The sequence below is a fragment of the Argopecten irradians genome, chromosome 7 (assembly GCF_041381155.1).
Source record: "Argopecten irradians isolate NY chromosome 7, Ai_NY, whole genome shotgun sequence".
Taxonomy (NCBI): domain Eukaryota; kingdom Metazoa; phylum Mollusca; class Bivalvia; order Pectinida; family Pectinidae; genus Argopecten; species Argopecten irradians.
Window position 1 is genome coordinate 39,106,806 of NC_091140.1, and position 12,981 is coordinate 39,119,786.

At 33.2% G+C, this 12,981-nt stretch overlaps 2 protein-coding genes and 1 non-coding gene across 4 annotated transcripts; 1 reads left to right on the top strand and 2 right to left on the bottom strand.

The window, feature by feature from the left end:
- The first annotated feature begins 2,357 nt into the window (after window positions 1-2,357).
- On the top strand, window positions 2,358-7,018 carry LOC138328404 (high affinity copper uptake protein 1-like). Of its 2 annotated transcripts, none has more exons than XM_069275204.1 (4): window positions 2,358-2,544; window positions 2,870-2,936; window positions 3,203-3,341; window positions 4,418-7,018. In XM_069275204.1, the coding sequence occupies exons 1-4, from the start codon at window positions 2,371-2,373 to the stop codon at window positions 4,617-4,619; spliced, it is 582 nt and encodes a 193-aa protein (XP_069131305.1). In that variant the 5' UTR covers window positions 2,358-2,370; the 3' UTR covers window positions 4,620-7,018. The 2 variants fall into 2 exon arrangements, with proteins under 2 accessions (XP_069131305.1, XP_069131304.1); XM_069275203.1 differs by having other exon boundaries at window positions 2,364-2,544; window positions 3,203-3,350.
- On the bottom strand, window positions 6,334-10,855 carry LOC138328403 (uncharacterized). The gene is made up of 6 exons (XM_069275202.1): window positions 10,682-10,855; window positions 10,210-10,313; window positions 9,632-9,757; window positions 8,989-9,174; window positions 8,431-8,546; window positions 6,334-7,590 (listed from the first exon to the last, which is right to left on the bottom strand). Exons 1-6 carry the CDS (start codon window positions 10,747-10,749, stop codon window positions 7,369-7,371), a joined length of 822 nt encoding a protein of 273 aa, XP_069131303.1. The 5' UTR covers window positions 10,750-10,855; the 3' UTR covers window positions 6,334-7,368.
- A 214-nt stretch (window positions 10,856-11,069) lies between these two features.
- Window positions 11,070-11,141, bottom strand: Trnah-gug (transfer RNA histidin (anticodon GUG)). The gene has a single exon. It is a non-coding gene; the product is annotated as a tRNA-His (tRNA).
- Window positions 11,142-12,981: the final 1,840 nt, after the last annotated feature.

Below are 12,981 nucleotides of genomic sequence, written 5' to 3' on the forward strand. Positions count from 1 at the left end.
CGTAATACATACATACATAATGACTCCGATTCACCGACACTAAAAGTCACATTAACTAATACCAAAAGACTCTTCCACGTATGGATATGACAGATAGGCATATTCTATCCGAGGGTCACAAAATGTAAAATCCTAGGCTTACCGAGGTTTTGACAACATTTTGTGATCTCAAGGGATTAATATACCTATCCTTCATATCCACATATGAAATAGTATTTTCTTCCTCATAACTCATATCTCATTATTATAACTTTACAAGTATGATAGCATAATCATTTCGCAATAAAAACAAAACTATTTATTTTCAATTTGTATTTAAGTCCAAATTTACGGAATAAACTTCACAAGAACATATTATGTTATCATGCAGTAACCCAAAGAATAATGCAATGGGATAGGCAGGCTAATTCGGACTGCACATTACAGCTTGGCCTAATTCCACAACAGGACTTGCACTTCAGATATGCGCAGTCAGGTGAGCATTGGCATTGTCCTGTTACACATGACTGACCAGTTTTGCACGCATCAGTATACACACGTGCTGAGGTTTCAGCTAGTCCAGATGGAACAGATAACATATTTTCTATATAGAATAGCAAAAATCTTAAATAAAAATACATTTCAACAAACTTTGTTCTTTTTAATAGGAATGATGACGCTAGTGTCTAAAGAATTACTTTTGCGATATTTTACAAAATTGAAAATTACATGTCTTGTCGATAACAGAAAGGTAAATATGTTCACTGATTGATGTTCAACTGTTATATTTCCACCTATATCTTAACAGCAGCTCCGAACGTTCTGCTTGCATTCCATATTGTGGATCTCTCCTGTGCATCTACATTGACCATCACAACAACTACTAGGTTCCACCACCTGCTGCTGTTCTTATCTACACAACGTTTTCATCACCTACAACATTACAATTTATATCCACCCCGAGATTAAAAGTACAAATTCCCTTTAAGATTCCTGGATACATTCTATAACGTTTCCAAGAGAGGATAATTTTTCAAAATTTTGATCTGTAAAATATGACGAATTTTTATATACATGTTCATATATAAACACCCTTGAAGCTAAATGGCAAAGTTTTGATACGCTAACTTTTTTTAGTTTTAGGTCCAAAAATATGATCCGTGAAAATAGTCGACTACAAATGTATTCCATTATTAAATCCATCTATTGTTTTGAGTGTTTCCCTAAATTGTATTATATTTAACACACTATATAAATAGGCACCAAATACATACCTGTCATTTCTGATTTCTTTGGGAATCTTCAGCAAAATGTCGTCACTATTTTGTCTCTGTCAATTTTGGAGTTTAGATGTCTGCTGGTGTGGTTTGTCATTCAAATGTTAGATTTAATTCATACAATGGAAACCTCAATGCAGTGTACATAGTGTTACTCTAACTTAATTAGTTGTCCACGCCTTGAACAACTTATTTCAAACTAAATGTAATTGGTACATGTAAGACGCCGTTTAGGACTGTAGGCAGGCAGTATTGAATTCACTCTTTGTTCCAAATTATAGGACATCAACAGGGCAACAAACCCTCCATAAACCAAGTCTGGACGTCTTCAGAGCATTTCAAATGTACTTTTAATTAATACAATAGTTGATACCTCAATTAAGTTAGATAGACGTCTATGCCATATATCTTTTCTCCAATCAAGTTCATGTAAACCTGGATAGGTATTTGATCATTATCAGCTTCAGTGCAATGGATGCTTCTAATTGTTTTTGTTATGATTACCGAAATGTTATGATAAATCTCTTTATGAATGTCAAAATAGCTCTTCTGAAATTGAAATCACCACTTAATCATGAAATCATGACATTGTACAAGATTACTTTGTCATTCTGATGAATCAGATTTAGAGTTTCTTCCCTTCGTTTCATTCCAGCGAATAGACGGGGTGAAACGAATAATTTAGAATGTTAATTGTGTTCCAGTAGCATCATTAGTACTTTGCATTTTTAACAAGAGGGCTAAAATAGTACATACTATAAGGTCTAATTCATATTGATATTATCATGTTCTTGTAAATAAAATATGATGTGTGTTGATTAATTGACTATTTTAATTTCTTTTGTTGTTTTTAGCATTAAAACATTTACCTTAATTTACTCATTTGTTTATTTATAAACATACCAAAAACGATTAAGTATACGGCTGTATGGTGTCCATATCACGGAGGAGACTTCTACACAGAACAGGGGTAAACAATTGTTTAATTTGATGCTGCTATCAGCACGAACGAGACCTTGAATAACATGTTTTAGTTTAGCACCATTGTTTACTAACCATGAGCACCAATAAGCAAAGTTAATTACAATAAGAAATGTACATAAATTACTGAGGTATGCATCCTCATGAAGCCTTGATAGGTTATTGGACGATAATACTTATTTTACGCAGCCGACGTTCTAGTGTTGATATAGTGATAGTATCACCAAAATATTCAAACGAAATAATGGCAGTTCTACTTGAGGAAAACGTTACGTCTCCGGAGGACTGTGGAATGCCAAATATGGCGGTAAGTAGAAAGACAGAAATTAAACATATCTATAGCGTATATCACAAATCTGAACTCGTGGATAGTTTGTATATTTCAATACAGTCATTTTGATACTTTAATCCTTTTCAAATTTCAGCTTTAGTCGCATGTAATTACCAATACATTTTAACCTGACTTAGAAGGACGTATACATAATCTTATTTTATTTCATTGACATATCAAACCTTATATATTGTTACAAGTTTATATTTCTTAATTTCATATAAATTAAAGGAAAATGGGATTCAACTTCTTGTAGATATTTTATAATTTCTTCTTATTTACTTATTACATATCTTTACAGATGCATTTCCATACAGAACACTGTCAATATATTTTATTTGAAGTTTTAAAGACCACTACGCATGGAGGTATTTTAGTTTTATCTTATTTGTATTTTTGCATTAAATTCATGATTATACAATTACGTCAATACGAAATATGAAGACCACAAAACACATCTAGCATAAGAATACAAAAGAAAAGATCATTAAGACGTATTTTACTTCAGTGTTAATATATATTTTCTTTATTTTTTTTTTTTTTTTTGTATTTACTTTCTTCATGCATTTGATTAATGTGTCCTTAATTTTTTTATAATAAATGCTGTTCATTGGATTCCTCATTAACGTTGTAGGACTAGCCGTAGGATGTGTATGTGTGTTCGCATTTGCCTTCCTGTACGAGGGTCTGAAGTCTTTTAGGGACTTATGTCTGCAATGGCTGCCCTACAGAGACAACAACTCTGTAACACCAGAAAACAAATGTCGTCACAGGTACCACTGGTCAGTTTATATCTATACTTTGTATCAGAAAAAAATCCTGAAACAAATCTCGTCAAAGGTACCACTGGTCGGTTTTATCTATACTTTGTATCAGAAAAGTCTTAAAACAAGTGTCGTCACAGGTACTACTGGTCAGTTTTATCTATACTCTGTATCAGAAAAGTCTTAAAACAAGTGTCGTCACAGGTACTACTGGTCAGTTTTATATTATACTCTGTATCAGATAAGTCTTAAACAATGTCGTCAGGTAGCACTGTCGTTTATATACTCTGTTAAGAAGTCACAATGTCGTCACGGTACATTGTCAGTTAACTATTCTGTATCAGAAAAGTCTTAATACAATGGTCACGTACATGGTCAGTTGTACTATACCTGTCAGTCATTGTTAGTTAATCTATTCTTATATCAGAAAAGTCTTAAAACAATGTCGTCACAGGTACCACTGGTCAGTTTTATCTATACTCTGTATCAGAAAAGTCTTAATACAATGTCGTCACAGGTACCATTTGTCAGTTTAATCTATTCTCTGTATCAGAAAAGTCTTAAAACAAATGTCGTCACAGGTACCACAGTTCAGTTTTATCTATACTCTGTATCAGAAAAGTATATGTATACGTTGTAAGCGTGATCGCATATAACCTTATAGATATCAGTGATAAGGAAGCCGTATGAAGAAGTATGTTTGAACATTGGCTTTTCTGTACGCCATGTGTCATAATCATCGTCGTGTTAAAGATAACTTAAACATGAGAGGGAGACATTGTGATATCTTTGTCCATTTTGATATGTCATGAACAAAAATCATTTATATTAATTTTGGAAGTCTCGGTTTGCATTCTATTTGATTTTTGGGTTTTATAGTTTTTCGATAATATTTCCACCAAATGGAGATAGGAATGTAGCAACATCATGGTTGAAAAAAGTAAATTGTTGATCTTTCTCTTGTGCAAAGCTTTCCTAAATGCAAATTAAGCCGATTTCTCAAAATATATAACACAACAATACAAAGGAATAAATTGAAAGCAATTCCTGTCCAAAATGCCCAGAATTATTTGTTGCTATTCCAGGAGAGATTTGTTTACCTATGGACACATCCTACAGTCTATCCTGCACATGATACAGATGCTGTGGAGTTACAGTATGATGTTGATCTTCATGACCTACAACACGTGGCTTTGTGCAGCGCTTATACTCGGGGCAATGCTCGGATACTTTGTGTTCGGAACATCGTCAAGGATACAAAGAGATAACTTTGATCACTGCCATTAAGCACTGTTGTGTGGAGTTATCAGCCCTTGAATATTCATCGTGTCATTATTTTCAAAAATTACTTCTGAATCATCTTCGGAATGTAAATGAATTTATTCTCAAATATTAATTACGAAGCTGTCAGCTGATCAAAGAAAGACAACTCAGCAAATTTGATTGCAGAGTTTTTATTAAATATTATCACGGCCATTGCTTCTCCTCAAATATTATAAATTAGTATTAATGCAGAATTTGTCACTGAACAAGAGACTTTGACCGAGGTAGCAAAAGTTTGTTAAAGGTCAGTAAATGGAACGTTACAGGTGATCTGAATTTATTTTAAGAATTTGTGCTGATTTTCAACATCTTTTTTGATGTAGTTTTAGTAAGTAATGCTAAAAAGGAAACTAGTTAAGTGCATGGTTAAATGGTATATGAAAATATATCACCGAATTTTTAAAAAAACTCAAATGTATAAAATGTAAAAAGAATGTATTTCGCTCTGATAAATGAATGTTTAATATCATTCACATTTGAATAAGAGCATATCAATTGGTTAACAGTTATGGAGCATACGTATGTCAATTATATTCAATTTCACACAATATCAACATTATCAATAATGTATTATACGTTTTGTATTTTGTATTCAAACAAAACGTAAAGTGTCAAAGGACAATATGGAATCGCCGGTACTTTTTAAATGTGAACATTTAGGCAATTTCGTAGAATTTACCGACGATTGCCAATATGAATAAATATCACAGATTCAACATGTATCAACCATCAAAAACATAACAGAATGGCATCAATCCATGGTAATAAAAATCCTATCGTTACTTTCGTTTTAGATGCATCTAACATTATCACAGTTAGGAAGATATATTGATATCACAATTCTTTGACGTTATCGGCATAATGAAATACTCTAATGTAAAAACAAAAAATCTACAATACTTTTATTTGAAAATATCTATCTCTCTTATCATTGTCATTTCCTCCATGGTATAATTCTTGGTAATTTTTAGCTGCTAGCTAAGGTGTAGTGTAGCATCACACAGACAGATAGGGAAGACGAGAAATCACCAGATAATTGTCAATACATGTCTGTACAATAGCTATTGTTATGCATTCACTTTTACATTATATTACTTAACACCTATAAACAATGTGCAATGCAATTTACAGGGAGTTGTCGATCGTTATACTTGAAACACTCAAATCAACAACTGTGATTAGATACTGTGTACAAAAAAACAAATATATTTTCTCACAATACAATCTAACAGTTTCCGTGTTCACAGGACCCGTATTTACATCCGACATTCGCTTCTGTCTACTTATGTTCAAAACTACATGTTTGTGGTACATGCGGCAGATGGTGTCTATATATCCAAATCATATAAAGTATAGTTATCTAATTATTCACCGATATTCATAGCGATAGATGTTAGACTGATGCACACTAAGCAATTAAAACCGAAATTAAGAATCTAATTAAAACCGAAATTAAGAATCAAATTAAAACCGAAATTAAGAATATGCTTACCAAATTCCATCAAAACAAATCGTGAGCGATAACGGATAACCATACAGTGTCCATAAGAATAATGGCAACATTCAGTTCAAAGATGTGGATTAAATGGAAAGATATGCGAAAATAATATTCCTCTAAATAATAGGTTTGGAGCAATGGAAAACTTATTTCTATACACGCTTTTTTGAAATCTCTAACAAAAATCATATACACAATGTGAATTTTCAATAACTACATGTATTCACAAATGATGTTTTTAATGGGCTAAGCAATATTGTACATATCTCCAGGTATCATTTAATAATTAGACTAAATGTGAAATGATTCTACGCAGTATTCACATACATTGTATAATTTCTACAGCACCTTGATTGTCATTTATCCATAATACATTCAGGACTTAAAGTTAAGACTGAACATGCTCCCAAAACTAGCAATGCTGCCTAACGACGAACGTCTGGATGTGGTGCTTTTTACGGAAGGACTTTTGTGATATAGTAACTCTACTTTACCCACGGGTTGTATCATATTTAAACTTATTCTGTTTATACGCCAGTCTCCTCGTCGTTTTGGGTCGAGCGGTGTAAGCCCCTTCTGTGAACTCCAGCTAGAACCCGAACTCTTTCGCTGTCCTTTCTGTCGTGAACAGCAAGACTTGCAGCACTGTTTGAGTCTATGTCGATTCTTAATGCAGCATATCATTGCAATGATAAGTATGACGAGCACTACAGCGCCAACTATAATGATGATTATGTATGTCATATAGTCGGGTAAGGCGGATGTTGGGACTGAAATGTAATTTTAAATATGATATCTCATTATATCAATATCAAGATTTTACATGAAACAGACAAATAAAACCAAATTGGATTTAAAAATAAAAGTTTAGATTTTTCTTTTAAATTTTTCATAGAATTTACTGTGAAGTAATCGCACTTTTTAAATTATTAAGAATAAATAATTGAAAATCGAAAAAAATAGAAGAAATTATAAGAATGTGGAAAAATGGTGTACTTACCACAGGTCTCTATGGAAAGAAAAAAATATTATTCAATTAAATGTTATGCAATAATATGTTTGTGATAATTTAATAGATAACAAGTTATAATTTAAGTATTAAGGACATGTGATTCGGTTGGTATGTATTTTTACAATTGATTCTATCAAGTTGATATTCTACACCTTGTCTTCAACAAAGATTCCAAATTTATCAATTAGCTGATAATTAGGATGTTAATTGGTGTTGCAGATTATATGGTAAATGTCTTTCACTTCATACGAGTTGTTACAGAACACAAAATTTGCAATAAATTCGGTCATAATTCGCTCACCAGTTCTAGAAGAGTAGATATGAGAGATTCCCGGGCTGGTAACATATGTAGATGTATGGGAGGTGTCCGAACAGAAGTTAGGAACCTCAGTAGCGTACGTCACATCACCAGTCTGAGATATAATCTAGAATTGATATCATAAATTCTTGTTTTAATAAACTTAATATTGTACTAAATAAGGCATTGTGATATATAATTCTCATTCTTTAAATCATTAGACTTTTAATTCTATTAATGTTATCGATGTTAATCATTGTCTGAGTCTCACTCACCATAGAGTTAACATACATAATGGCGTGTCTTCAATGGAGAGGAGAACCCTCACTACTCCCCAGTGCCTGGTTCTATTCTCCTTACCCAGTAACGTCAGTTATATTTGTTATCCATGTGTGTTTTATCTATGCTTGCTTCTTTCGCATTATTTTGTTATTCATTTATTATTTCAACGTGAACAAAATGGAAAAATTAACACTTTTTTTATCTTTATGGGAACACATGTTTTTATATAAAAACATGCCAGACAACACAACATGTATACATACATACAATACGTTATCTACTGTGAATCGGCGAGAGTAGGCCTTACATACGCAATGTACGTTTGGGTGTTTCGAAATATCAATGAAACGGAATCCTACAATTGTAGCTTTACAATACTTGTAATAGATATCTCTAATATTTATTGAAGTGTTTGAAACAACAATATAAATATAAGCTAACATTTTGAGAGCGGTAAACGTTTACAGTAGTGGGCCTACCTGTGTTTGTACATGTTCCTCGAAACGACGTCCGATACATTTGAAAATCTCCAAAATCCGGAAATAATGACATGGAACTATGTAAACATCCGTGTATTCAAGAAATTTCAAACGTGAACTGATTAAGTAGAACTCAAGTGATCACAAAATTGAAGAAACTCTCTGTTTGTCACACCTCCTATACATACAATATAAAAGCTACTTACAAAACAGCTAAACCGGTGTGTGGTGGAGCCGTCTACAGTGACGTCATTATTCCACACCGATAAGAATGTGTAGCTGTCGTTAGCGATGGAATGGAGGCAGGTCAATGAACCCCCGCCTGAAAATTGATTGTGATTTATTTGAAAATGTCAAAGTAACCACTTGGGTTATCATGGAAAGTATGCATATTTGTGATATTATAGAATATTTGGCAATGTTAAATGCTACCCAAAATATACAACTCAATACATCAGTTACAGAATTAGATTATGCACGGTGCTTAGTTTTTGATTTGTCAAAATGAAAATTTGAGCTTCCATTAAAACGGTATTTTAGAAGAAATTGCCAAACAAAGAAATCTCCGATATACATTTTTCTATATAAATAATAGCCAATAACATTTTTAAAACACAAATATACATGTATATAATATATGGTGTTAGAATTATTTTATTATTAAGATTTTATTCGATCATGATTGTGAAAAAATGAGAAATTTTTAGAGTTGGTAAAATAATAAATAATCTCTCGGGAACAAACAATAATAGATTTTAACTCACTTGAAAAGATAAGACCGGATGTACAAGAGGCATATGTATGATTAAGAAGTGTTTTGTCAGAGCATGCGTCAAATGTGTTTCCGGTGCATGTAGTACTTCCGGCAGCATTCGATACCGTTATATTGTCGTATTTTGCCAGGAAAGCCTCTGGACAAGTTGCCTGCGCATGTCCGGATTCAACAGAACCTACCAATCAATTAGTTGTGAAATCAGTTGAAATATCCATGCACATGTCTTTTTCAAAAATACCTACATTATATAAGTTTTAAACTTAAATAAATAGTTGAAAATATAAATTAAAGATTCTGACTGTCTCACAGTATCTTTCAAAAACATAATAGATTAAATCATTTATAATTTGTCAGTTTCAGCCAGTTTATCAACCTTGGCTATGTATAGAGATTATGAATGAAAGAATGATAGTCATCCAATGCCAGTGGCATTTACCGTCTGTCCGTGGCTTACGTGTTTCCTGAATTTTATTGAAAAGTAACCCATTCACATAAACTGAACTCAGACATATTTAATTGTTATGACTTTGTTAATAAGGATACTTTCTATTCATTGTTATGATATTTTGGAAACATGGGTTAATATTCATGTACTATTGACAAGGCGATCAATATGTAGTAAATTGTCTCACCGTTTTTTATTAGCGTGATAAATGAGCCATCGTGGTACGGCTCAGGTGCGTTACAGGCGTCCGACATGGACACAGCAAGTCCGTCCACACGGGCATATATGTAATCGTTGTTGGTGGTACTCAGTTCTACAATATAACCAAAATCATCATGTGGGTTATTATTTGTAAAAAACAAAGTTGATGCTAGGAATTATACTATTTTGAAATATTATGTTTTGTGTTGAGGCGCCTGTTGTTCAATGCTTGTTATTATTCGTCTGTTTTGTATCTCGAGCGTTTGGTGTAAGCATAACTGTTTTTTCGGTGTCGTTAGCAGTGAGAGAGGGCAAAACACTCAACTATTACCAAGAGGCACAACATGAACTCTCTCGGAGCACAACTGAACTCGACTCAACATGAACTCTCTCGGAGCACAACATGAACTCTCTCGGAGCACACATGAACTCTCTCGGAACCACGCTTCCAAAGACACCAAAAATCCCACCTTATCAATCAGAAATTGGTACATGCATCAAACTATGTCGGTGAACAATTTTATAAACTGCATCACATGACATGTCCAAAGTATATGTACTTACGTGTTCCTATATAGTAGTAGTATTTGTACGCGGATACTCTGCGTAGTTGTAAACACAGGTAGCCCCGGTAGTCGTTCCCAAAAATAAACGCTGTTTCTGTGGCTCTGTGAATATAAAACATAGAATGAAAATACCAATCCATTCAACAACATAAGCACACAAATAAAAAATAGAGTGAAAAAATAGAAAAGAAACCTTAAAACCAGAACTAGTCTCGTCAAAGTTTAACAAACCAATGCGAACCTTCAGACAATAGATGATAACAAAATATGAACTATTATATGCTAAAGCATGACATGAAACATTACACAGATTTTTGTTCCTGTTGACATTCGTATTAGTTAAGACATCTACATTACACGTTCGCTTGCTTGCTCGCCTGAGATTTGATTTCTAATGAAGGCAATGAGTCTTATAGCATCAAAAGATAGTTGCCTTGCTTCTAAAAACAGGTTCTGTTGACATGACATACCTGAGGAAATATTTGTAGCCGTTCTGTTCCTCGCACGTGAAATCAAGGGAGGTAACCAAAGCTGACATGGCAATGGGGTAGCCCGTCAGAGCTGTTGAGTTGAAGGTCAGTAGCCCTTTGTGGGAACTGTACCAAGCACCATCTAGTTCGGCAGGAAACGTACACGCCCCCTCTGAAAGTACAAAACATTATATTTAAGTCTGATATACATCAGATAGAACTCATGAAGTATAGTAGGCCTGTACGTTTTATCGTTTTACCAGGCACTTACTGACAAAGCATTAAAAAATACATAGTTTTGAAAAAAAAATACTTTGTTATTAAGATATAATAAAAGGGAATGCTAAAAATAATCCGCCGTGCCGTAACAGCGACTGACACAGCTCGCTGCCGTGACCAGGATTCGAACCTGGGTTGTCGCGGCCACAACGCGAAGTACTAACCACTATACGATCACGGCTGTATTGGCGGATATGCAAGACATGTTTCGATATGTCTCTTAGACCATCGCCCTCAGCGACCTGAAAATTATCCATTAAATATCTGATAATTGAATAAGTGAATTGAAGCAGATATTATTTCTTATAAAATAATGACCTAAATGTGTGAGGGTTTTTATTAAACAAACGTCACATAATATAACGTATGAATATTAACTGATATTAACTGATAATGGCATTTGACATAACGATAAGATAATAGAGTTGTTCTACAATGTAGACTTAGCCACAGTACAGACAGTATGATACAATACATGTACCTTTTTTGGTAACAAAACAAACAATACTATAACCACCCCCTATGTATATTCTATGGTAGCTCCTTGGAGGCATGTTTCTAATAGGACTCAACTGTGAAAAACATACGATACTAGCATTTGCTGTAAAATTGATTATAACCCGTTGCTGCTAACACAAATAAGAATGAGAAAGCTCTGGATATTTTCCTCAATGCTTAAAATGTTGATTAATTACTATACTTCGGCACATGACTTGTAGGATTTTATATTATGTTGCTTCACTTCAAACTCACTCAATAATTGATTTCCAACATTCGATGCAATTTTTACGGATGTTACATTAAAAAACTGATAAGTGTATGAGACATAACAATTATATCAGAATAACATTATAGAATTTAGCACACTATATAAATCGTGATACATTACGAGCATGCTATATTTTCTATATTTTCTATGGTAGCTCCCTGAAAGCAAAATGTTTCAAATGACTCGACTTTGTATTGCATGCCATTCCTAATCACGTCATGGAATATATTGAATTCGTTCGATCAAATATCAACCTTAAGTGTTTGCTGCATGATTTAAAACATGTTTTTAAAACTATATCCCACAGCTCTGTATCAATCCTCACAGAATTACAGCAATCAATGTACTTTCGGTATTGAAAAAACACACAAACAAATTTGAAAACAAAAGATTACGTGGAATAGATCCGGACAATATTAATAGCATTCCTTCCTCTACTCCATGTTGTAGTTCAATGGAATTATATATTTGTTCAAATGTCTGACCAATACTCCACAGGAAATATTACTATTTTCTGTAAGATAGCTAAAATTCGATGTATGCCCATACAAAGATCACACAGGAGGATGCTATAGGTTAGAAATATCCAAGTCAAATTCTAAGCAAATCTATGAGAATGACATATTTGAGTAAATAACTTTCAAAATCTTGATTAAAAATCCATAATTTACTACAAACACATTATTTTTAAACTAAATAATCAGGTCAAAGTAAAATTGCTAAGTGAATTCCTATCCAAGTTTTTTCCTATTCTTGCTGTGAATTGTACTGAATGTATTCATCATGCATACGACATATGATTCTTTCGGGAATCAATATTTTTTACACGCTTAAAATTGATGGTCTTCAATCTGTATTGTTTTAACTAAACGTCTTTCAAAAGCTGTTACAGATGCATTTTTACAAATACAATGTATATAGAAATATGTTAACCTTTGTTAATACCATCATGCGGTATATAATTATACTTTATATTTTTTATCAACGTATTTAGTTTCCCTTTACTTGCTAATTAATTGCTTGTTCGAGAGTTTTTTCCACTAAAATATAAAACAGAACCTTTGGATGACAGAGTATTGGAAGCACAATGTGACGCGCTAACTAGTGATATCACATGCCATGGAGATACAGCTGGTTCCTAAAGGCAGAGACGACACAGTCTGATAGGTATAATGATGGAAATTCTGGACACTTAAAACTACCTAAGTAGAAGCACATCGACGAGAAATGAACGCAAACTGCTGGGTAGGTT